This window comes from Artemia franciscana, unplaced genomic scaffold (genome assembly GCF_032884065.1).
Source record: "Artemia franciscana unplaced genomic scaffold, ASM3288406v1 PGA_scaffold_53, whole genome shotgun sequence".
Classification (NCBI taxonomy): Eukaryota; Metazoa; Arthropoda; class Branchiopoda; order Anostraca; family Artemiidae; genus Artemia; species Artemia franciscana.
The window spans coordinates 381181-407140 of record NW_027062694.1 but is presented as its reverse complement, the minus strand read 5'-3'; the positions used below and the strand labels follow the sequence as shown (position 1 = coordinate 407140).

The window sequence follows — 25960 nt, the reverse complement described above, 5'->3', positions numbered from 1 at the left end:
GAGACTACTGATAAGCCCTCAAATATTATCTATCTTCCGTGTATTCCAAAAATCACAACAAAATATAATAAGACCTTCCAGACCGAAGAGCCTCTTATATTCAAACTCAAAATGGAAACGGAAGGGTTGCTTCGTACTTTCGCTTCTTCTTTCATGTTATCCAATCATATCAAGGGATCTGATATAATGTGTTTGGATGTAAGCACTGAGATTGGATACTTGCCAATTAAGGATATCTATATTGGCTTTGAGGCAGCTACTATTATTCGAGAGTATGTCGAAGAAAGGAACCTCACATACAAGGACGCTAACGTCCAAATTGTTCTCAGAACAGCAAGGGATATCTACCAGGAGTTTATTAATCAAATGCAGATTAGGTTCGATTTTTCAGCACCTATATTTAAGCAACTGGTCATGCTTGAACCATGTAAGGCTGCAAACATGGAACCACCTACGCTGCTACCGTTTTTCCACTTTTACAGCAGTCCAGACTGGGACAAGAAGAGAATAGAGAGTGAGTGGAGGAACATCAGTGCACTAGAAATTCCATTATAGCTACTAGAAAGTCCTTTGCTTTTCTGGCGGACAATTTTGTCAATGAAAACGCCTTGTGGGTCACTGAGATTTAAGAACCTTCAGAAGGTAGTGATGTATCTTCTTTCGCTTCCGTTTTCAAATGTTGTGGTGGAAAGGTTGTTCAGCTCTCTAAAAAACATCAAGACAGACAATAAAAACTCTCTGTCATCTGAATCTTTAGGTGCATGTCTGCAATCTCGGAGTGGCTTCAAGAGAGTTGGACCATCAGTGGTGGATAATCCTCATTCGCGGAAGAGACTTAAAATGGTAAAAGCCAGTGCAACTTCTGAAGAATGTAGGGGAATGCCTATTATGAAACCTTAGTCGGATGATTTATTTTTATTATCTTAGTTGGAAGTTGATATTAGCTGTGTTCCTTAGTAACAAGCGAACTAACTGATGATACTCTGTTTTTTCCCTATATATGCTTTTTTTATTCGCTGGTGACTTCTTTAACCCATTTTCGGGCTCAGTGGCTAGTTTTTCCTCATCATTGTAGACTCCTCAAAACTCGTTCGGGAGTCAGGTTCTAGTAAGAAGTAAGCGGGATGTGGTAAATAGATGGGACCAAGAATCTCCCTTGTAGGTGCAACACCAAACCAGCACCAAACCCCAGTGAGTAAAAATCAGACACTATTAGGAGCGCAGAATACGTGACAATTAGTTGAAAGCTGAGTTTAAGTAGAAATGAGTGATATAGTGATCTGCTGCCAAATTTGGGTTTCATTTGAACACTGAATTCAAAATATAAACAAAAGAAAATTCTCATGCGAAATCTCATGTTTTTCAAGTTTCAACGTTCTCATGTTTTCTCATGTTTTTTGGCTATGATAATATGTTTTTGACAATTTCGAAGTGGAAGCCCTGGTGTAAACTTTCTTTTCAAAGTTCTCAACATGTTGTTTTCACCACGAATGCCCGTCGTACCCGAGGCAGGCCTTCTGGCGGTCTTGCCTGTAAAAGTAAGCGATCGTTGCCTAGCTATTAGTCTCCTAGCTGCTACCAATCCTCTGAACACTATCTTGCAATCCGGCTTGCAGACGTGATCCTAATCAACGCCTATTTGCCCCATGATAGAAGATCTGTTTCTTCCTTCTCCAGTTATGCGAATGCCTGTAACAAATTAAAGACTCTCATATCTGGTATTGAGCGTCTGGGATGCAAGTGGGTGCTTATAGGCGGCCTAAACTGTGAACATTACCGTTTCCTTGACGTGTAAGGAGGCGCTTTTCAGTGTCTACCCTCAGCATTTCAGGTCCTAACGAAAGACCTCAGTTTTACATATATCCACAGTAGTGGTTCTGTCTCATATTTGGACCACTGTATCTGCTATCCTTCATTACAAACTTCAACAGTACATGTCGCTGATGAGAGAGATTATGATCATTTACCTCTGTATTTCGATATTACTGTTACTTCTGACGTATAGTCAGGCCAACCATCACTGTCGCATAAGTGGTTTGACAAACGTGATTGGTCTGGGGCGAACATACCTCTTTACCTTGCTACACTTGGAGCTTTACTGTCCGCCGTACGTGTCCCTTTCCATCTTCTTTGCACAAATGCGCACCCCACTATTGACAATGCTCGTCCTGATTTTAATCACTATTATCGTGACATTATCTCATGTATAAAGCAAGCTGTACTGCTTGCTTTATACAAAACTGATTAAAAAGTATCGAGCGACAGATATTACTGGTGTTTTCGAAAAATTATGTGCCAAGCTAGCTATTGAAGCGCCTTATAGGCTAGGGTATTTTCATCATCTTATCCATCTTTTTTCTGTATGTGATTAACTTTGTTCCTTGTTGTTCTTTTGCTGTTTTTTTTTGTATTTACTCCACTTGACCTCTGTTTTGTAAAGTAGGTTATAAATAAATTATGAAATTATTATTATTAATGATCGATACTTGAGTACCTCTACACTAGCGGGAACACAAAAAATAAACGATTTTAAGAGAAACAGGACTACTAAGCAAAATAAATAAAAAGCAACCCTAACAGAAAGGCATCTAATTTGAAGCAGCAGAGAATCATTATCGATTAATACTTGAGTACCTTCAAAGTAACAAAAAGGCAGAGAAAAACCATGTTAAAGGTAACAATACTAAAAAACAACAAAAAAAAAAACAACAAACAACCCTAACGGACAGGCATCTAATTTGAAAGAGTGAACAATCCATTACTAATCGATATTGGTGTACCATTTAGGTAGAGTATAGTTAATCTAACATAAAAAGGTTATTTCAACATTCCATCTTTAAAGCTACTCCACTAAGACTAGAGTACAAACTGCAAATACTTACGACGAGATTCAAAGACAGATTGCTCAATTGGTAGGATGTATGGTGTTGTGAACAAAACCAAAGTGGCTGGCGATACGGCAGTGACCCAGTTGATAACTGGACTGGTAGCTCCGTCACTGCTGTCATAGACAAAATATACAGGCTTCTCACTGTTGTAGCGGAGCAGCGCAAATTCGTAAAAGCAGGAGCTCGGAGCTATAGACATACAGTTTCCACTGCTGTAAGTTATGAAAATATGTGATTAATGTTCCTATTTTGCTGCATCTTTATTAATGCCGAATTTACAATATCAATATACCAAAATTCTTAAAGTTAAAAAAAAACACAACACCAAGAGGTATTCTCAGTCCAAGAGGTTGCAATACCCAGCTATGGAAAAAGTTCCAAAGCTGCAAGCAACTATATTCCAAAAGCTGTCAAATGTGCCAACAAATTTCTCTAGGCCATGAAAACTGCCAAGTAGCATTGCTACTATCGTACCTCAATTTTTCCACGGCGGTCGATACCACTGTCAATAGATTAGTGCGTATAAAACCGTATGAAAACAAGAAAGGAAATAATAAATGAAAAGAGAAAAATCAAATAGGTGAAAAATGAGGATTTTGTCAGCCAGTAACAAAATATGAAAAAAAAACAAGTAAATATTTCGACAAGGACTTCTGCCATGTGACCTCAGTGCTAAAAAAATAAGAAAGAGGAAAAAAAAAACAGCAACAAAATCTAACCTTCTTAAGTGAACTATACGAGAGGAAAAAAGACACTGAATCAAACAACAAAACCAATTTGAAATCAATGAAAGAGAAGTTACCAATTACATTGAATAAGTATCCTTTACCTTGCAACAGATTTCGCCTGTCTACAATTTCGGTTTTCATTAGATATGCGGACAGGTTGTCTTAAATTAAACTGGGCGAAATATTCATAGTCTTTTAATATTAAGTTGTTATAAATTGGGCTTAAGGAAATATCTCCCGTGTCTCTATTTATAGCCAAATTTCTATTTCTATGTTGTTTTTTTTATATCTCAATTGCCTCTTTAAAAGATTGCGGTAGGCCATTTATGGTAGATATTAAAGTTGCCTCTTCAAAAAGAACTCAATGATCAGGATTTTCGTATATATGCTGGGCCAGAGCTGAATCAAAGTTGTCATTTTCATTTTCAAATCTCAGGGATTTATCTATTGAAATTTTGTGTTCATGCAATCGTTCCCCTAGTTGATGGGTCCTGCCAATGTAAAATGCTCCACATGAACACGGGACTCTGTAGACACCAATACCTAGTATAGGGTCCGTTTTATCCTTTCCCGAGTTGAAAAAATGTTCAACTTTTTGTTCAGTTTTGAAAGAAACAGAGAGATAATGTTTTTTTTAAATTTTTCCAAGTTTGTCGCTGAGTTTCGAGACGTATGGTAATGTAGTGAAAGTTTTTTTCTCAATTGCCAGTGTAACTATAACAAGGGGGACGGACTTCCTATTTTCCTGTTTTACCTTTTTAATCGTCTATCTATTATATTTTCAACGAGATTGATTGGGTAGCCATTGCAGAATAGAATATCTTTAACGTAATCTAACTCGGATTTAACATGATTACGTGAACACATTTTTAGAGCCCTGTCGACTAAAGGAATTACTACCCCTCTTTTTACACAAGGAGGGTGATTTGATGAGAAATGTAGATACCAATCATTATGGGTCGGCTTTCTATATATAGAAAATTCAAGGCTAGGAATATTTTTTATAATTAAAACATCCAAGAAAGGGAGCTTTCCTGAATCTTCCAGTTCTATTGTGAATTGAAGATTCGAATCAAAAGAGTTCAAATGTGCCAAAAAATCTTTTAGAGAGTCCTGACCATGTTCCCAAACAGCAAGAATATCATCAACGAGGCGAAACCAGAGAGAGTGTTTTAAGGGGAAACTATTCAAAGCAGATTGTTCTATGAAATCCATGTAAAAATTTGCTAAAAAAGGAGACAAAACAGTGCCCATGGGTAGGCCCTTGACCTGAAGGAATCTTTTTTCTCGAAACATATAATATAAAAAGAACTTGTTGTAAAGACGTACAAGCGTTATTATTGTGTCAATTTCCAAGGTTTTATAATCTGACCAAGCAGAATATTCCTCTAATTTCTTTGTAAGGCCTGTTCAAATTTATGGACATCACATGAAGTGTACATGGAAACTGCATCAAAACTAGATAAGATAGTTTTTTCTGTTATAATATGATTTTTCAGCTTCTCAACAAGATCTATGAAATTTTTTATATAAGATTTCTGTGTTGTTAGAAGAGACTTGAAAATTGTAGCTAAGAATCTTCCTACACCTGTAGCTGGAGAACTATAACATGCTACATTAGGACGTAACGGAGTATCCTTCTTATGGATTTTGAGTAGACCATAAAATTATGGGGCTGAACAACCTTTGGGGTAAAATTTCCTGTATGTTTGAGGCGTGATTAGTCTATTGTCTTTTAAAACTTCTAGTTCTTTTCTCAACTGCTTGGTGTATTTATCTGTGGGATTAGTTTTTATTTCTTTGTAAGTATTTTTATTCAATAAAAGGGTATTTGTTTTATTTTGATAATCTGCAGAATCCATAATCACAACTGTGTTTCCTTTGTCCGCTCTTGTAATTACTGTATTTTTATCTTTTTTCAAATTTCGGAGGATTTTAATTTCTTCCTTTGATTGAGTTGTAAGCGACCATGACGGCTGGAAATCAAGAATATTCTTTATTATTTCTCCTCTTAGTAGGTCTGGATTTTCAGCTTCACCATGAGAGCTAAAAAATACCGGACTCCACACTCGTAATAATTTCTGATATATTTACGTGCGTCTGAACCATTGCAAATTGAGGTCCTTTTGATAGAATACTTAGCTCCTTGGATGTGAAAACCTTAAAGGATAGATTTTCCAAAGGAAAGCCAGGACAAAGTCTAGGAGAGAAAATCCGTGTTTGTTGAAAATGTTGAAATGTCTCGAAACTCAGCGAGAAACTTAGAAAAATTTTAAAAAAACATAATCTCTCTGTTTCTTTCAAAACTGAACAAAAAGTTGGACATTTTTTCCTTTTTCTTATTTTTTTGAACACTGAGGACGACTTGACGGAGGTCCTTGTCGAAATATTTGCTTGTTTTTTCATATTTTGCTACTGGCTGACAAAATCCTCGTTTTTACCCTATTTGATTTTTCTCTTTTCATTTATTATTTCCTTTCTTGTTTTCGTACGTAATGCATAGCCAGTATGGTCACAGAACGCATTTATGTATATATATATATATAAAAAAAACAAACAAATGCATTTAATAACCTCTTATCTACCGCTCGATAGTATTTCAATAAAATGTGTATACAAATACGCAGAATCAACCCCCCCCCCACTCCACCAAAGAGAGGGGATCTGCTCCGGTTATGTCAATCACGTATCTAGGACCTGTGATTGTTTTTCCCACCAAGTTTCATCTCGATCCCTCGACTCTAAAGCGTTTTCCAAGATTTTAGGTTTTCCCCTCCAGCTCCCCCCAATGTCACTGGATCCGGTCGGGATTCAAAATAAGAGTTCTGAGACACAATATCCTTCTAAATATCAAATTTAATTAAGATCTGATCACCTGTTCGTAAGTTAAAAATACCTAATTTTGTCTACTTTTCCGAATTAACCGTCCCCCTACCCCCCCCCCCCCAGATGGTCGAAACGGGGAAACAACTATTTCTAATTTAATCTGGCCTGGTCCCTGATACGCCTGACAAATATCATTGTCCTAATTTATCTGGAAGCGTCAAAACTAGCAAAACCGGGACAGACAGACAGAGCGACAGAAATTGCGATCGCTATATGTCACTTAATTAATACCAAGTGCAAAAAAAAAAAAAAAAAAAAAAAAAAAAAAAAAAAAAAAAAAAAAAAAACATACTTAACAGTCACTCTTAACGGATTTCCATCAAACTCTCCGAAATTTGGAGATGTCCCACCACAAATAGCTGCTTTAACAACTGGCCAAGAGTCAGAATTCTCATTCAAGTCTCTTATGTCTGAGTTACCTCTCGAACGAACGAGTCCTAGTGCTCTAAGCTGAGCAAGAACAGTGCCTCTCTTCACAAGGACAGCTTCAAAAACAGATTCTTCTATCCCAATGGAAGCACAAAATTCTGCGCTATGGCCTTGTCTTGAACTTAATTGCCATTGCTATAAAAATAGGGTGCGGATTTGTTTAACATATACACATTATGAGTATATATATACATAAGTTATTATCAAAATATATACAATTATACATATAATTATCAACATGTAATTATATAATATATTTCTTCACTAAAAGAGCTTTAAATTTACACGAGATGTCAACAATAAGAAAATAAACAAAATAAAGCGAAGAGCTACAACAAAAATAAAAATAAATAAAATCCAAAAGTGTTAACCAATATAATCACTAGTTAAAATGTCGAATAAAAACTGTGGAAAGGAGGTACGATAACTTTGCTACAAAAGTGAAGTTTACATAAAGTAAGAGTCTATTAACATTCTTTCTAGCTAGTCTAGTATTTAGTTTCCAAGTTGTCTTAACAGGGCGTGACGGTGTAAGCTGGACTAAAGCCATTTCAGTCGAAAGTCTTTAATAAGTCTATGTCACCTCATTTCCATGGAAGTCAGATGATGGTGATTTAAACCATCTTCGTCAGCAGTGAAGGAGGAATCTAGAATAATTTTAAAGGACTTTTTAAATATTTTCAATTTTAAATGCCTGATCATAGGCGAGAATGTATTTCAAAGAATACTAGCGTAGTCAAGCGAGGTTCAAATATAAGAAGAATAAATAGTGAGTTAGAAGTTGCAAACAGGATTTAGCGTTAAGTGCACTGCAACTTAGCCTAAAAATTACTTGCCCCAAAATTTTTAAGCCCATTAAAGGTCAGAAAATGGGAATTTACGTCTAAATATCAGCACCCTTCATGTCCCATTGACCAATATATACTAGCTGTGACCAATATATGTGACCAATATATAAACATCATTGACCAATATATATATATACTAGCTGTTGGTGTGGCGCTTCGCGCCACACCAACACCTAGTTGGTGGGGGCGCTGTGTGCCCCCCCAAGTTAAGTCGTTACGCGCCATTGTAGTTGTGTCCCTGTGTACCACCCGTGAATATATATATATATATATATATATATATATATATATATATATATATATATATATATATATATATATATAAATATATATATATATATATATATATATTTATATATATACCTCGAGATTACCTCGAGATATTATTCTTTGTAAGCGAAATATATATATATATATATATATATATATATATATATATATATATATATATATATATATATATATATATATATATTCGCTTATAACATATATAAACATATATATATATATATATATATATAAAATATATACATATAAACATATATATAAAACATATATAAAACATATATATATATATATATTATATATATATATATATATATATATATATATATATATATATATATATATATATATATGTTTTTCGCTTACAAAGAATAATGTCTCGAGGTATATATATATATATATATATATATATATATATATTTATATATATATATATATATATATATATATATATATATATATATATATATATATATATATATGTTTTTCGCTTACAAAGAATAATATCTCGAGGTAAAAACTGACCGCCGACCATAACGATTGCCACTTCGTCGATAGTTGGAGCATTGTATCTACGCACATGTTCGCCAATAGGCGTTTTGTCAGCGGAAATAACAATTTTATGCGTACCAGTAGGCATCACATCGATTGCTGTTTTAAACAGGCGCACTAAATCATTGTTTTCGTGAAAAAGATGTTGCAATTGGGAAACGATAGACCTTTCAACGTCCGGAGAATTTTGCAATGTGCATTCAATTCAGAATTGCTATCACTGATGAAGTACAGTTGTAAAAATTTATGATTCTCACCTCATAATGGTAGAATACTATGGCGGGTAACTAATATGGCGCGTAACGACTTACACGCGCGGGGGGGGGGGGCTTGGGGGGTTGCGAAGCGCTCCAACCAACTAGGTGTTGGTGTGGCGCGAAGCGCCACACCAAAAGCTAGTTGTTCTCTGTTCAAATATACACAAAGATTTTGCAATTATCAGCTTTTGCTTTTTATGCAATTTAACGTCTTTTCATACTAAAGTCAATTCAAAGCTATTTTAGTATTACCACCAGTCCGATTTCTAATAAGCTTCAAACTTTTTGTTTTCTTTTTTAAAGTTTTTGATTGTTGTAATCCCTTGTCAAAATATAATAATTATAACAATTTATTTTTACCCTCTGCATACAACAGAAACGCACTAGAGGAGTATAAAAAATGAAAAGAAAAACAAAAGAACACAGAAAAAAAAGAACACGCACAATTCTGGAAAACTTCAGACAATTTTTTATTAAAATAATTTATCCTCCAATCAGCTACCAAAGGGTTCTACTTATGAAATTACGTAATTCTAATGAAGTGTTGTGGAAAGTGTGGGTACTTGAGCTGCCTCTCCCCAGCAGTTTAAGGCCTATAGGCCGGTCAGTACCAATACGGCTCTTCAAACTCACTCCCGCTCCCTTCTGTACCTCACATAAATATAACTAAATCAACCCTTTAGCCATTTTCTTCTTCATGCTCTAGTATATAGACTAAACATCATAAGTTTTCATTGCTGGCAACACTAGGCACTTGATAGAAGGCAAGTCAGTGGAAAATCGATAATTCTGTTGCAGCGTTTTTTTTTCGTCTTTTTTTCACACTTCAAAAATTTATTTATTATTTGAGAAATCAAAAATTAAGTTAAACTATTCAATCAAATAAACAGATCACTTTAACAAAGCAAGTCCCACTTTTTAGAAAAAACCCTGTCACAATTTCACTCAGATGGAGATGCGAACTGAAATTGCACAGTCAAATGTCTCGTCATCCACCACATCAATAACGGCTGAATTCCGGCCATGAATAAAACAAGATAAATAGATCTTTAGGTACCGCAGGATCGGTCGTTATGCAGCTGAACACGTCGCTTTAAAGACCTCACCAGAAAGAACATGAGATTGGCACTGTACAAAATCCACGCAATGGTATAACCTGATGAAGAAAAAAACAAAACTGGCTAGTAGAATTGCAATCATTCCTACATATTTATATCCACAAAAAGAAATTATATCCAAGGTTTTCAAAGACGCAGGCATGCTAATAGTATATAAGGCCATTAAAATAACTAGAACTTCTACGGTTAACCAGGCCAACTTCGAAGATGCTTCTATGCCCAGTGCTTCGGGAGTAAACTTGTTCTGTGCACCTTGGGCAATTCCTGACAAAACTATGAATGTAATATAACACATCAATGGTATGTAAAGATCGGGGGCATTGACATCAAGACGGGGTTGTACTGGTTCATCAGTACTGTATTTCAGTGTCCAATCCGTATGTATATATGGAAGCGTCAAAATACGTAGCTTATTAATAACATAACCAGTATCAACAGCAAAATAATGCTTGAGACTCTCAGTTGAAATATATCTTCCAATTTCTCGATCCAACGCCTGCTTTCCCTGACCCACAATTACTTCACCAAATTGCATAGCCATTGGCGCAGCAGCTGGCTGAAACAATGGATTTGGTACATTGATGCTTGCAACATCAAAAGGAGCTTTAGGGTAATATGCTGCTGATTGATTTTGAGGCACTCGTGGTACAAATGTTTGTTGCTCGGGATCAATTGATGCTGGTTGTACTGGAACACCTTGTGAATATTCAGGATGGATCATTGGTTCAAAACCCGGATACTGTTCCTGATCATAACCCAGCTGAGGCATAGAATACATTTGTTGTGGTAGATACATATAGCTCGTAGTATCTTCAAGACCTGGTCTATTTCTCTTAGGCTTTCTTGAAGCCCGATTAATTTTTCTTTCTTCTTTCAGCCCAATCTTCAGCCCAAGGTTTTTGCAAATATTTAATAATATTCAATCAAGTTTGATATGCAAATGTCTTTGCAATTACCTTGTTTTGCTCCTAAAGCAATTTAATGTAACCTTTTCCGTGCATAAAAACCTTCAATTTTTCCAAATAACGTTACATTCACTCTTGTGGTTAGGGGGGGGGGAGCATGATATAATTCATCAAACTTTTGGCTTTCTTTTTTAAGGTTTTTGAATTGTTATAATCCCTTGTCAAAATATATGCAAATATTTCTGCAATTACCAGTTTTTTGCTCTTAAACAATTTATATAAGCTTCTCAACAAAGGGCACGCGGCAGGCTTCTATATATGCATTCTCATTGTCGCTTGTCTTCTAACCGCAGACAATTTGTTGTCTGTTCATACTGGGTCTTTTCAAATAGATTTGATTATTAAAGCAAGTCCAATTTCTAGAAAACGATATCTACTAAGCTTCATACTTTTGGTTTTGAATTGTCGTAATCCCCTTTTAGAATATATACAAATATTTTTGCAATTACCATTTTTTGCTCTTTACGCAATTTAATGTCTTTTCATATTGTATCTTTTCAAAGATATTTGGTAATTAAAGCAAGTTCAATTTCTAACAGCGATTTCTACTAAGCTTCAAACTTTTGATTTTACTTTTTAAGGTTTTTGAATTGTTGTAATCCCTTGTTGAAATATATACAAATATTTTGCAATTACCAGTTTTTTGCTCTTTTTGCAATTTAATATGTCTTTTCATACTGAAATCTGTTTAAAGAAATTTGATTGTTGAAGCTGATTTTTCCAAAATTAAGGCTTTCAACGAATTTTCTCATACTTCTGATCTGTCTAGATCGTTTTTTTTTTGCGAAAATATCCGAAGATTTTCCAAAAAAATATATGGAGCCCTTTTCGAGAAAAAAAAATGTCGACATTCACCGGTGAATGTCCTAAATTCCTTTTTCTCAGCTTAAATTCAATCAGCTTTGCCAGTCAGCTTTTTCAGTCTTAGGCAAGGTTTGATGGTAAAAGTTAAAGTTAGGTTGTTTCAAAATAAGATACAAATCACAGAAATGGATTAAAAATCTAACCCAAAGTGCCACCATCAAAACTTACATAAAACTGAAAAACGCTGACTAAATCCAAGGAGAAAAAAAATTAGTTCCCAACATTCACCAGTGAATGTCGATATTTTCCAATTTATATATATATATATATATATATATATATATATATATATATATATATATATATATATATATATATATATATATATATATATATATATATATATATATATATATATATATATATATATATATATATATATATATATATATATACGACTGCCTGTCCATAGATTATTCTTTGCGGTTGATTGTGTATGGCTATGCTGTTTGACCTATGTAATTGGATGGATGAGTAAGGATAAGGTCTCGTTCAAGTACTGATCTATTTAAATTACTAAAGTAGGAAAACAGTCTTCTTCTTTTTTTGTGTGTGGGTTTATTCTGTGTTTGTTGGGTTTATTTGGTGTGGGTTATTCTGTGTTTGTGTTGTTGCACTAGTAATTTCTTTTACTTAGTTATTTCTTTCTTTAGCTATATACGACTGCCTGTCCATGGATTATTCTTTGCGGTTGATTGTGTATGGCTATGCTGTTTGACCTATGTAATTGTATGGATGAGTAAGGATAAGGTCTCGTTCAAGTACTGATCGATTTAAATTACTAAAGTAGGAAAACAGTCTTCTTTTTTTTCTTCTTTTTCTTTGGTGTGGGTTTATTCTGTGTTTGTTGGGTTTATTTGGTGTGGGTTATTTTGTGTTTGTGTTGTTGCACTAGTAATTTCTTTTTTTTTCAATATATATATATATATATATATATATATATATATATATATATATATATATATATATATATATATATATACGACTGCCTGTCCATAGATTATTCTTTGCGGTTGATTGTGTATGGCTATGCTGTTTGACCTATGTAATTGGATGGATGAGTAAGGATAAGGTCTCGTTCAAGTACTGATCTATTTAAATTACTAAAGTAGGAAAACAGTCTTCTTCTTTTTTTGTGTGTGGGTTTATTCTGTGTTTGTTGGGTTTATTTGGTGTGGGTTATTCTGTGTTTGTGTTGTTGCACTAGTAATTTCTTTTACTTAGTTATTTCTTTCTTTAGTTATATACGACTGCCTGTCCATGGATTATTCTTTGCGGTTGATTGTGCATGGCTATGCTGTTTGACCTATGTAATTGGATGGATGAGTAAGGATAAGGTCTCGTTCAAGTACTGATCGATTTAAATTACTAAAGTAGGAAAACAGTCTTCTTTTTTTTCTTCTTTTTCTTTGGTGTGGGTTTATTCTGTGTTTGTTGGGTTTATTTGGTGTGGGTTATTTTGTGTTTGTGTTGTTGCACTAGTAATTTCTTTTTTTTTCAATATATATATATATATATATATATATATATATATATATATATATATATATATATATATATATATATTATATATATATATATATATATATATATATATATATATATATATATATATATATATATATATATATATATGTACATATATATATACATATATATATACATACATATATATATATATATATATATATATATATATATATATATATATATATATATATATATATATATATATATACTTGACTCGAAAAACTAGGCAAGCCCGAAGACAGGCTCGAAAAACTAGGCCTAGACAAAGATAAAAAAAAAACAACAAAAAACACTACAGTACAAAGTTAAAGACAAACACAAAGATTAAATAAGACTACAGTAATGTGGAAGCAGAAGCTAGCCTAGGGTTCTTAACTAAATATCAAGTTTTTAATATTATTAAATATGGATTATTAGTAGAAGACAACCAAGAGGCCCTTAAGAGACATTTTTTATTCAAACAACCAGATAGCATGTGAAACGATTTGTTTAAGAAAAATGGTTATCAAAATCCAATTGGCCTGATTCCAACTTTAGATTCGATAACCAAACACAAACAAAATGGAATTATAATGGCTAGCCAAGATATTTTTTAATCTAAATATCAAGCAGGTTGTAAAAAGAAATGCAATAAACATAAGGTCTATACTGCTAGTCAACTGATTTAGTTTTCATGATAAGAATATATCCATTATAAGCATCAAGCCAAAGAGCCTACCAGATGAGAAGAGCCTACCAGAACTTCAAAAAGAAAAAATTCTGTGCCGTATACAGTTTTCTTAGAACCATAGAAAAATGGTTTGCCCTTCCACAAAATTGTAAGTCCCATTCTCTCCTACCGCTATAACAGAGGGAAATTATTCCGAAAAGTTCCCAGTTGATACCCTAACTGTGAGACAAAACAGGGTTAACTTAAAAGAATTTACATTTGAACGAAATCTACTGAATGGATGCGCGTTGAATTATAGTCGCTTGTCTCTAGAAAAAAAGCGCCTGATCTCTTGCGAGGATCCTGTGTGGGATATCACAAGTATTGCAAATGATAATCACACGAATAAGCATATTACCCTTACTTACTGTACCAGCGAGCAGAACGTATGTTTTCTCATTTTAATAATTGAAAATATTAAAATGGTCTGAAAATATTATTCGATCACAGAGTGAAACAATATAAACACTAATAACATCATGACTAAACTGGATGCAGTTTGATTTTTTTCACAGGGAAAAACCGATTGCTCAGAAAAGGATCAAGTTAATGATTATTGACAAACCTAACATAAACGTAATGATTTTAGGACCATAACATAAAAAGTAACTTTTCACCTAAAATTTAGCAAAAACGGTACGAATGTAACCTGACGTGGCAACCTTGTAGCTGACTGACCTATGGTTGCCACCCGGTAAAAAAAAATCATTAGACTTTAGTGATTTTTTGGTTGATTTAGTGATTTTCTTCAATAATCTAGTGATTTAAGTTCTAATTTAGCGATATTTTAGGCAATATAAAAATCTCCTGGGGGACAGCCCAGGACTAGCCAGATTTTAAAAGTCTATGCTCTTAGCAAAACTCCTACCGGTTAAATAGCATACATAGCATCACGTCGAAGTTTTCAGATTGGGCTATTTCCTACTGATAGTTATCGATGCTACCAAATAGATGAAATAGTTAGATATTTTACAATATGCTTAATCATATAAAACATACACTAAATATGATAAGCTAGATGAAGCAGAACTATAGAAAAGTGTGGACTACCTGCAAAGCCTTTAGAACAATAAGGTGATCACTAACAACATTGCTGGATATCCCAAAAGTCTGTCTCGCACTTGCCATAGCAATGGGGCATCTAAAAAGCTTGGCAAACTCTGATCTAGGGTATTAGAAAGCAAAGAAAGCGTTACAATATAGAATAAGTATAACAGGAAAAAAAGTAGTAAAGCCAAATAGCCAAATTTGCAAAATATACACGCCATGACCATGCTGAAAGTGGAGGAGAAATTTTGTCATTTGTTTTTCTGTTGATCAGAATCAGCCCATCACTGTACTCAAACTTTGTTTCAGTGGAAGTTTTGAAGTCAGTTTTTTAGTCGAACTTAAAGTTAACTCTGTAAAGTCAGTTTTTCCTAGCTGCTCCGAAAATCTTTTAAGTGTGAGTAAAGAAATCCCACCAAAAGAAATATACTGTCCCATAAATCCTTGCTTACTTGGCTCTCTAAATCTATTTACTATCGGCTCTTTAAACTCAGTTTTTCGCAGTTGCTCTGAAAGTCCTGAAATTGTCAATAAAGAAATATCACCAAAAGAAATATACTGTCCCCTAAATCCTTGCTCACTTGGCTCTCTAAATCTATTTATTATCGGCTCTTTAAACTCAGTTTTTTTGCAGCTGCTTTGGAAGTCCTGGAATTGTCAATACAGAAATAACACCAAAACAATTATACTCTTAAACTGTCCCATAGATTCTTGCTAACTTGGCTCCCTTTACCAATTTACAGACGCTCTTTAAAGTAAGTTTTTCGTATCCGCTTGGAACATCTTGAAATTTTCAAGAAAAGATGGTACCAAAAGAAATATAGTGTCAATTAAATCCTTGCTTTTTTGGCTCTCTAAATACTCTCAGCTCTTTGAAGTCAGTTTTAGAAGCAGCTCTGAAAGACCTGAAATTGTCAATAAAGAGATAAGGCAAAAAGAAATACACTCTTAAACTGACCCATAGATCCTAGCTCACTTGACTCTCTAAATCTATTTACTGAAGCTCTTCAGAGTGAGCTCTTTAAGGTAAGTTTCTCGTATCCGCTTGAAAAATCTTGGAATTTTCAAGAAAAGATGGTACCAAAAGAAATATAGTGTCAATTAAATCTTTGCTTTTTTGGCTCTCTAAATACTCTCAGCTCTTTGAAGTCAGTTTTAGAAGCAGCTTTGAAAGACCTGAAATTGTCAATAAAGAGATGAGGCAAAAAGAAATACACTCTTAAACTGTCTCATAGATCCTTGCTCACTTGGCTCTCTAAATCTGTTTACTGGAGCTCTTCAGAGTGAGCTCTTTAAGGTAAGTTTTTCGTATCCGCTTGAAAAATCTTAAAATTGTCGAGAAAAGATGATACCAAAAGAAAAAGAGTGTCAATTAAATCTTTGCTTTTTTGGCTCTCTAAATACTCTCAGCTCTTTGAAGTGAAGCAGCTTTGAAAGACCTGAAATTGTTAATAAAGAGATGAGGCCAAAAGAAATACACTCTTAAACTGTCCCATAGACTCTTACTCACTTGGCTCTCTAAATCTATTTACTGAAGCTCTTCAGAGTGAGCTTTTTAAGGTAAGTTTTCCGTATCCGCTTGAAAAATTTTGGATTTTCAAGAAAAGATTTCTTTACCAAGAAGTTTGAAAATACAAAAGTGTTTCCAGGAGAAGGAAATACAGCTTTGACTGTCTCAGAACTGAGCACCCGGTACCTCTTCATCACAGAAAAAATAAATAAAATAGCCAACTAGTTTCGCCTCCCCCCGTTTTTTTTTCTCTCTTTCATGTGAGGTGCTTTAGGTCGTTGTTCGTTTGATTCGTTTGTTCCCACCGATTGTTTATATGTTCTCTTTTAAACCTTTTCAACGCTAATTTTATCTCACCCTTTTAGTTTTGTTTTATGACTTACCTTTTCAACTTTCTGACATATTGCCGTTTAATTTTTTCTTTTTTTTGACAAATGAATGGCTTTGCCTTTCTGATTTAGTTGTTTTTGACATTGTTTAACCAGTTTTTTAGTTGTTGTGCTATTTTTATGATGTGTTTTTATTTTTATGGTTTTATGACTCTGGAATGCGAATTCCGGAATGCGTCCCTCGGGGCTTGTGATAGTTATTTTTTGAAATTAAATATCTTATCTTATCTAAGAACATTAATCCCTCGCATAGTTGAAATTTTAAATTAATACCCCACCCCTTTTTTTTTTTTTTTTTTTTTTTTTTTTTTCTCACTCCACTCTTATCTTATAGTGTTTATTTTGCAATTGCAAACTTTTTAATTCTTGCTAGCTACATTTTTGTTTAAATTTGTTTTCCCTGTTTTAACTTTACGAGTTTTTATCGTTTGACTTTTTATTGATTGCAATTTATGATGTTGTACTGACGCTGAAGTGCGAATTCGGCCCTTTTGGGCTTGTGATAGTCGCTTTGTTGAAATAAATATTATCTATAACCTCAATGAGGCCAAAATAAACGACTTATACGACTTCGCTCGCCCCCCAACACCCCGTTCGAGCCACCCCTGGGTGTTGCTGCTCTGTCAGTGTAAATGCTCTTTTTTTGTTTTTATCTTTTTTTTTCTATGTATATGCCCAGTCCTCTTTATGCTTTCGTAGACGGATTTGAAAAAAAAAATTAAATACATTCAGCATTATACACAAAACAGAAACAAACAAAATCTGGTAGAGCGGCCCAAATAGTTTCTGAATCAAAACAACTGTGGTAACACAAAAACGGTTAAACTTCACAACAAAATTTCACAAAAGAAAAAAAAATTATTTACTTTTATTAAAGAGTTCTTTTTGAACAAGGAGGATTATTTGGCATTCAAATTACAGAAAAGATTTTTACATCAGAAAATGAATTTACTAATTACTTCTGTAAGTTTTAATTACGTAATCACATCAATTTGCTCTACAATAAAAGATGATTTACTAAAAAACAAACAATATATCACCTTCATCAGAATTCACAAATAACCGAAAAAGCCTGAGATTTTCGAGTGGTCCAAACGCTCCCTATAAATACTTGTCTCTCAGTCAAATCAGCTGCAGCAACATAAAAACGTTTCGTAAAACAACAGAATTTCGGAGGATAACTACAAACGAAAAATCTACTTAGTTTTTTTTAAATACTATTTAGGAGCACTTGTTTGTGCAAGGAGAGTTTTTAGGGATTAAGATAATACTGCTACTACTACTAAGCACCAAGCCACCTGAGACCAACACAGCTGCACACACTCCTTCCCCGTCTCGATCTATTCAAAGTTTTTCAATCCATTCATTCCAATCCAATCCAATTATTTAGAAAATATCAAATACTAATGCTACTACTACTGCTACAAAAAACTCACCGCAAAACCAAGCCGCTTGAGGCTAACACAACTACGCACGCTCCTCATACATCCCAGTTTACTCAAGACCTCCCTCTTTACATCCTCCCAGGAAGTTCAAATTGCCATTAAATCCTCTTTTACGACCTCTTCCCAACCCCATTTGTGGAAGACCCACTTTTCATTTGGCCCTAGATGGATGACCAAAAAGGACCATCTTCCATTCTCCATCCACACAATGTGTCCTAGCCATTTTAACCTTTCTATCATCATAGCCCTAAAAAGTGGGATATTTACTTTACACAATCTAGGTAAAATTTTATTACACTCTCGTTATAGCCCTAAAAAGAGGGATATGTGCTATTCTACACTTTTTAAGTACTATTCTATCATGATCTTATTATAGCCCTAGAAAGAGGGATATATACTAATCTGTACTATTTAGAGATTATTCTATTATACTCTCGTTATAGCCTTACAAAGAGGGATATATACTATTCTCACTATTTAGGTAATATTTTATTATATTCTCGTTATAGCTCTAGAAAGAAGAATATATACTATTCTACATTATTTAGGAAATATTCTATTAAATTCTTATTATAGCCCTAGAATGGGGGATATACGCTATTCTACACTATTTAAGGATTATTCTTTTATACTCTTATTATTGCCCTAGGAAGAAGAATATATACTATTCTACATTATTTAGGAGCTTTTCTATTAAACCCTCATTATAGCCCTAGAAAGAGGGATATATATTATTCTACAATATTTAGGTACTATTCTATTAAAGTCTCATTATAGCCCTAGAAAGAGAAATATATACTATTCTGCACTATCTAGGGATTATTGCATTATACTCTCATCATAGCCCTACAAAGAGAGATATATACTATTCTACACTATGTAAGTACTATTCTATTAAACTCTCATTATAGCCCTAGAAAGTTGGAAATATACTATTCTACATTATTTAGGGATTATTCTATCATACTCTCGTTACACCCCCACAGAGAAGGATATATACTATTCTCACTATTTAGGTACTATTATATTATAATTTCATGATAGCCCTAGAAAGAAAAATATATTCTATTCTACATTAATTAGGAACTATTCTACTATATCAACTTACTTGAAGTCCAAGCATGAAGCAATTGTCAACACTGGATCAATACATTTAAGAATAACTCCAAATAGAAGCATTCTGGCAGCATTAATTGGTAGATCCAGTTCAGTTACCAAATAACCAAAAACTGTTAAATCATTGTGCAAGTCTAGCAGGTTAATAGTGTGCAGCATGGAATTGGCCTTGAGTATTTCAATGGGTCCTGGAGTATGTGGCAACGTTGTTAAGATGTCAATACAAGCATCTGATTGTGGAAAATGAAAAAGACGAGAATATAACATCATATCCTTAAAGAAAAGAGCTTGCTTAAATTTTTACACAACAAAAAATTATCCTATTACAAAAAGCAAAGAACATCGCTATGAATAACATAAGAGCATTGGGAACTAACGCGAGAACAGACTTGGGCGTTTTAAAATGGGTTTAACAGAAGAAATAAAAAGTAGTAGCCCCATCGATAACTTAAGTTTACCCTGAAAACTAAAAAATTCAAACACGTTTACTTTGATAACTCAAAATTGAGCTCCAATTAAAGGTCTATATAACTACTCTACCTTTTCGACCAAATGGGTTCTTTTTATCTTAGGTCCAATGTACGACAATTAAAAAAGATAAATTAAAAGGATAAATAAAAGTGACACTTTTTTTTCTCAGGTGGATAAATATGGATTTTATGGGATGCTAATATGCAGGCTGAAAAACTATAAAATTGCAGTATATAGGTAAATTTTTAATTTTCGTAAGGTCAACGAAATTTTCCATTTCATTTAGAAAAATTATGGGAAGGGAAAACTAAAAAAGTGGCAAAACTGAAGTTCATCTCACAAAAAGTAAAAAAAGCCAAAAATTAAAACAAAACAAACAACGTATTTCTTCCGCTACTCAGTAAAATTATTAAATTATTACAAAAACAAAAATATAAAATCAGCTTCATTTATCTCTTTTCTACTGTAGCGTTCTTAATTTAGTTCACTACAAAAACCAAAAAGGCATTTTTAAGTATAACAAAAAAAGTCGAAAATTAATAAAAGTACATAATTTCCTGTAATCTAACCTTCTTTAGCTAATAAAAAAAGTATTGTATTGTATCGGATTAACGACTCTTTTTCACTACTTATGTCCATGCATTGGTCTGGCAGTGTATTGCTACGGTCAGGTTCGAACTCTTGGCCCCGCAATAACAACCTGAGATCAAAGCCACTGCACCAATGCAGGAAATAAAAAAAAGTGCTTTTTGGGTTGTATTCACATACAAAGCTGCATAAGCCGAAAAAGCTGCATCGAATGAACGCAGAAAGTCATCCCCGGTCAAAATTATCTAGCTATGCAAGCAGTAGTTATACGTGCATAGGGGTCTAACCCTCAGGGGGAGCATTTTTCCCCGGAAAGAGAAATAAAAATTAGAAAATATTTACTTTTTGACCATAACTTTTAGATTTTCCCCGGCGTTACATAAACAGATTTCAGAGAGAGGGTCCCCTTATATCCAAATTTAATAGGTAAGGCAGCAGGCGTGAAACCGTTTTTCGGATGATATTTGAATTTAAAAAAGGATAAAACATATCATAAATAAAAAAAGCAGCTCTGATTTGAGACAGGTATAAAAACCAATATCGCTTAATTTTTTTTAATTTCAGGGCTTTAGATAACATTCTTGGCTGTGTCCCAAAGGACAGAATAAGGAAACTAGTTTTTCCCTTGAGAAATATTCAGAGGCTGCACAAAAGAGAAATATAATAATTTCAGCCATCTAAAGAAATGAATTGGTATTCTTTGTATTTAAAGCAACCAGTAAGTGATACCACACCTCGTAAGCAGTGCATGCCTTTAGTCCAGCCCCTCTCCCCAATTTTTTCCAGAGATCTAAACTTTTACCCATATCTCCTTTTTTTTTCTTCCTATAGATCACTATATTTACGGACTTTAAAAATTTGTCTACCCCCCCACAGAAAAAAATTAAAACAAATTTCATTATTACATATAACGGCTAGATTAGAAAGAATGGCTTACTTCTTCTGTGACTTATTTATAGTCTAGGTGCCATTAAACTGAAACTACGTAATTTGTGCTTTTAAAAAATGTGATATTCCTATTTTATTAACAAGTAAATGAGGGAAACACATATGCGTATAAAAGGGAAAAAAACTCACATAGACTTCCATAGAGTAGTCTCTAATTCAATGGAACTGCGCTTTTACAGAAAAAGAACATCAGAAAAAGAAAAGATCATTTTAGTATTTTCTCTTTTACTACTTTTCTTGCAAACTTATAACCATATATTTTAATATTTATTATATATAAATTTATATGTATTTTACTTATAACAATTCAAATATACAAACTCTGAGATACTAGAAACGGACGGTCAGATAGTTCTTTTCTAGTTTAAATTCAGCAGCCCGAGGTGTGTAAAGGCATTGTAAATATAAACAAATCCAAAAAACCTTTTTTTTTAGAACTGTGTTTAAAAAGTGGCTAAAGAAAAAAAAAGAAGAAAAAATCCAGCTTAATAAAACTTCTAACTAAGATAAACCTTTAGACTTATACTAAATTATAAACAATTGAGGTCAAAATATTCTGTCAAAATTTAAATATACTTAGTTTATCAACAAATAACCCGCAGAAAACAAAGGGGAAAAAACTACAGAAAACACAGAAAAAACTCACTGTTACTCCTGTTGAGGTAATTTCTGGTTCAACAGCGTCAGGAAATTTTTTCAAATCCCACTGCGTATAAAGTCTGTAGCAACAGCCAGGAACAAAAAGACAAGCGTAGTTAGAGCGTTCATGAGCCTCTTGTTTACTGATCCACCTCAGACAAGAGGGTTCCGAACCAGTTCCTCTCTGAAAAACAATAAAAAATTATAAAACAGCAAACGTAGACTATTACTACTGCAAACTCGTCGCAGTATTAAGCTGACTGAAGTCAACACACTGGATAGTACATCAAGGGGTGAAACTATGGTTTTGAGTTTGGAGGGGGGGATATAAAGACAAGGGGAACAAAAAGACAAGCGTAGTTAGAGCGTTCATGAGCCTCTTGTTTACTGATCCACCTCAGACAAGAGGGTTCCGAACCAGTTCCTCTCTGAAAAAAAAATAAAAAATTATAAAACAGCAAACGTAGACTATTACTACTGCAAACTCGTCGCAGTGTTAAGCTGACTGAAGTCAACACACTGGATAGTACATCAAGGGGTGAAACTATGGTTTTGAGTTTGGAGGGGGGATATAAAGAGTGTGTCGACAAATATGGACACATAAAGACCCCTAGGAACTATGGAGGGATGTCCTTCTCCTTATCTGTACCCATGAGTACATCACCTAAAGCCTATCCTTTTTACGTTTTCTGCTTTGACAACAACAAAAAAAAATGAAAAAAATCGAAAAACTTAAGAATTTTCTATATCCACATCTCGGCCGAAGCTGGAACGATCATGCTTTCTTTCCCCACCATGTGGTCTTTTAAGCAGGACATTCCTGGGTTCAGGTGTTTTCAATCAGACTGTTTCCAAAGAAATACAATTCCTGGCTCTGTAACATGCTAAAGAAGATTGAATCAACGTTCCACAAATACAGGGTAGAATTTAGCCAAGAAACAACGATTTCAAAGTTGGTGGTTGCAAGCCACTCAAGGAGTGGCGGCCCCCAAGGTAAAATAAGCCAAGAAATTGACACAGCTTTTTGCTGATTTTCATGTTGTGTCGAGCTTTTTGTTCTTCTTTCTAGTAATTCGACTTCCTATATTTCGTTTGTTTTTTGTTCTTTTTTTGCCTAGATCGTGCATTTGGCAATGAACCAAAACAATAAACTCCGTTCCTCAAACACAGTTGGGAAAGGCGATGAAAATAGATTCAAAGAATTTACGAATGAAGTTGCAAATCGAAACGAAAAGTGAAACACTGTGTAGTGGACTGAACGACAAGTGCTGAGAAAAAAGAAGATTGGTCAATTAAGAGGATTGGACAATTAAGAAAACAAGAGCCAAGAGCTCATACGGCACTTGTGACGAGGCGAGAAGAGCTAAGAGCCAAGAGATCATATGGTACGAGCTCTAACAAAATTCTATCAATAAATAGATTAATTTAAAAAGGAAAATAAGAGGCTTAATGCCGGTCTGGATTTAAAATAAGAGCTCTGAGTCACGATGTCCTTCAAAATATCAAAATTCATTAAGATCCGATCACCCACTCGTAAGTTATAAATACCTAATTTTTTCTAATTTTTCCTCTCACTTTGGCCCCCCAGATGGTCGAATCTAGGAAAACGACTTTATCAAGTCAAATTGTGCAGCTCCCTGACACGCCTACCAATTTTCATCGTCCTAGCACGTCCAGAAGCACCAAACTCGCCAAATCACTGAACCCCTCCCCCCAACTCCCCCAAAGAGAGCGAATCCAGTACGATTCTTCAATCACGTATCAAGGACATTTGTTTATTCTATCCACCAAGCTTCATCCCGATTCCTCCACTCCAAGTGTTTTTCCATGATTTACCCCTCCTACTCCCCCCAATGTCAAAAGATCTGGTCGGGATTTGAAATAAGAGCTCTGAGTCATGAATTCCTTCTAAAAATCAAATTTCATTAAGATCCGATGATCTATTCGTAAGATAAAAATACCCCAATTTTCACGTTTTCCAAGAATTCCGGTTTCCCCCTCCAACTCCCCCCAATGTCACAGGATCTGGTTGGAATTTAAAATTAGAACTTTAAAGCACAAGATCCTTCTAAATATCAAATTTCTTTAAGATCTGGTCTCACTTTCGTAAGTTAAAAATACCTCAATTTTCAATTTCCAAAGAGAGCAGATTCGGTCCGGTTATGTCAGTCACGTATCTTAGAGAGGTTTCTATTCTTCCCATCCAGTTTCACCCTGATCTCACCGCTTTAAGTATTTTCTAAGATTTCCGGTCCCCCCTACTCCCCCCCTCCAATTACGCTTGAGCCGGTTGAGTTTAAAATAAGAGATCTGAGTTACGAGGTCCTTCTAAATAAGCAGTTTCATGAAGATCCGATCACTCCTTCGTAAGTTAAAAATACGTCATTTTTTCTTATTTTTCAGAATTAACCCTCCCCCCCAAAAAGAGCGGATCCGTTCCAATAATGTAAATCACGTATGTAAGACTTCTGCTTATTTTTCCCACCAAGTTTCATCCCGATCCCTCCAATCTAAGCCTTTTCCATGATTTTAGGTTCAATGTCACCAGATCCGGTCAGGATTTAAAATAAGAGCTTTGAGACACGATATCCTTCTAAATATCAAATTTCATTGAGATCCGATCACCCGTTCGTAAGTTAAAAATACCTCATTTTTTCTAATTTTTCAGAATTAACCCCTCTCCCAACACCCCAAAGAGAGCGGATCCGTTCCGGTTATGTCAATCATGTATCTAGGACTTGTGCTTATTTTTCCCACCAAGTTTCATCCCGATCCCTCCACTCTAAGTGTTTTCCAAGTTTTAGGTTTCCCACTCCCAACTCCCCCCCAATGTCACCAGATCCGGACGGGTCTAAGACACAATATCATTCCAAACATCAAATTTCATTAAGATCCCATCACCCGCTCATAAGTTAAAAATACTTTTTTTTCCGAATTAACCGGCCCCCCATCCCCCCCCAGATGGTCCAATCGGGAAAACTATTTCTAATTTAATCTGGTCTGGTCCCTGATACGCTTGCCAAATTTCATCGTCCTAGCTTACCTGGAAGTGCCTAAAGTAGCAAAACCGGGACCGGCAGACCGACAGAATTTGCGATTGCTATATGTCACTTGGTTAATACCAAGTGCCATAAAAACCGAAGAAAACTAAGGAAACAAGAATATTTTTCTTCTTGTTGGCTCTTTTTTTGCCTTGTTGGCCTTTTGCTGAAAGTTAAAATTCTTAAAAGTTCTTTTCTAATCTAGAAAGTCAAAGTAGTTTTCTTCTGAGATGACTTCAAGATGGAAGAAAAACTCATCTTGTACATAGTCAGAGTCAAGATCAGTTTAATGGATTTTGGCTCCAAACGTTAAATGAAGGCACGGCTCTAGTAGGTTTGGGACTTCCAAATCTATAATATAGTACCTAAATCTAGAAAACAACTTGCCAAAATATATAATATGAAAGAAAAAATAGCATCGACATTTTGTGAATGGGAGGAATGTGTTACTATTTTGTATTCTTTCTTCTAAATCTTTCTGCATTCGGGCAACATGCAATTTTTTAGAAAACACTAAATTGTATCCAAAAAAAAGACCCATGAAACACTGGGATCTTTGCTAAATACTAGAAAATATTTTATACCTAAAGATAAATAAAGTAGTTTGCACAATGTGGATAGGATGCCTTGCACACCAGAAAAACATTTTTGGACAAAACAGTAATAAACTCCTTTGGCAACAGAAAAATCAATAGTGAGACACATCG

The 25960-nt window shown here is 34.3% G+C and overlaps 1 protein-coding gene and 1 pseudogene across 1 annotated transcript in view; both read right to left on the bottom strand.

Moving 5' to 3' along the window:
- Positions 1 to 25960, bottom strand: part of LOC136041986 (3'-5' RNA helicase YTHDC2-like) — a 103272-nt gene that overhangs the window by 13216 nt on the left and 64096 nt on the right. The window contains exons 11-15 of the mRNA XM_065726806.1: positions 22220 to 22396; positions 19559 to 19839; positions 15110 to 15224; positions 6795 to 7066; positions 2883 to 3100 (exon numbers count right to left, since the gene is read on the bottom strand). Of these exons, the coding sequence (XP_065582878.1) occupies positions 2883 to 3100; positions 6795 to 7066; positions 15110 to 15224; positions 19559 to 19839; positions 22220 to 22396 (1063 nt within the window). The remainder of the gene's footprint in view (positions 1 to 2882; positions 3101 to 6794; positions 7067 to 15109; positions 15225 to 19558; positions 19840 to 22219; positions 22397 to 25960) is intronic.
- LOC136041983 (protein YIF1A-like) lies at positions 9216 to 11980 on the bottom strand (annotated as a pseudogene).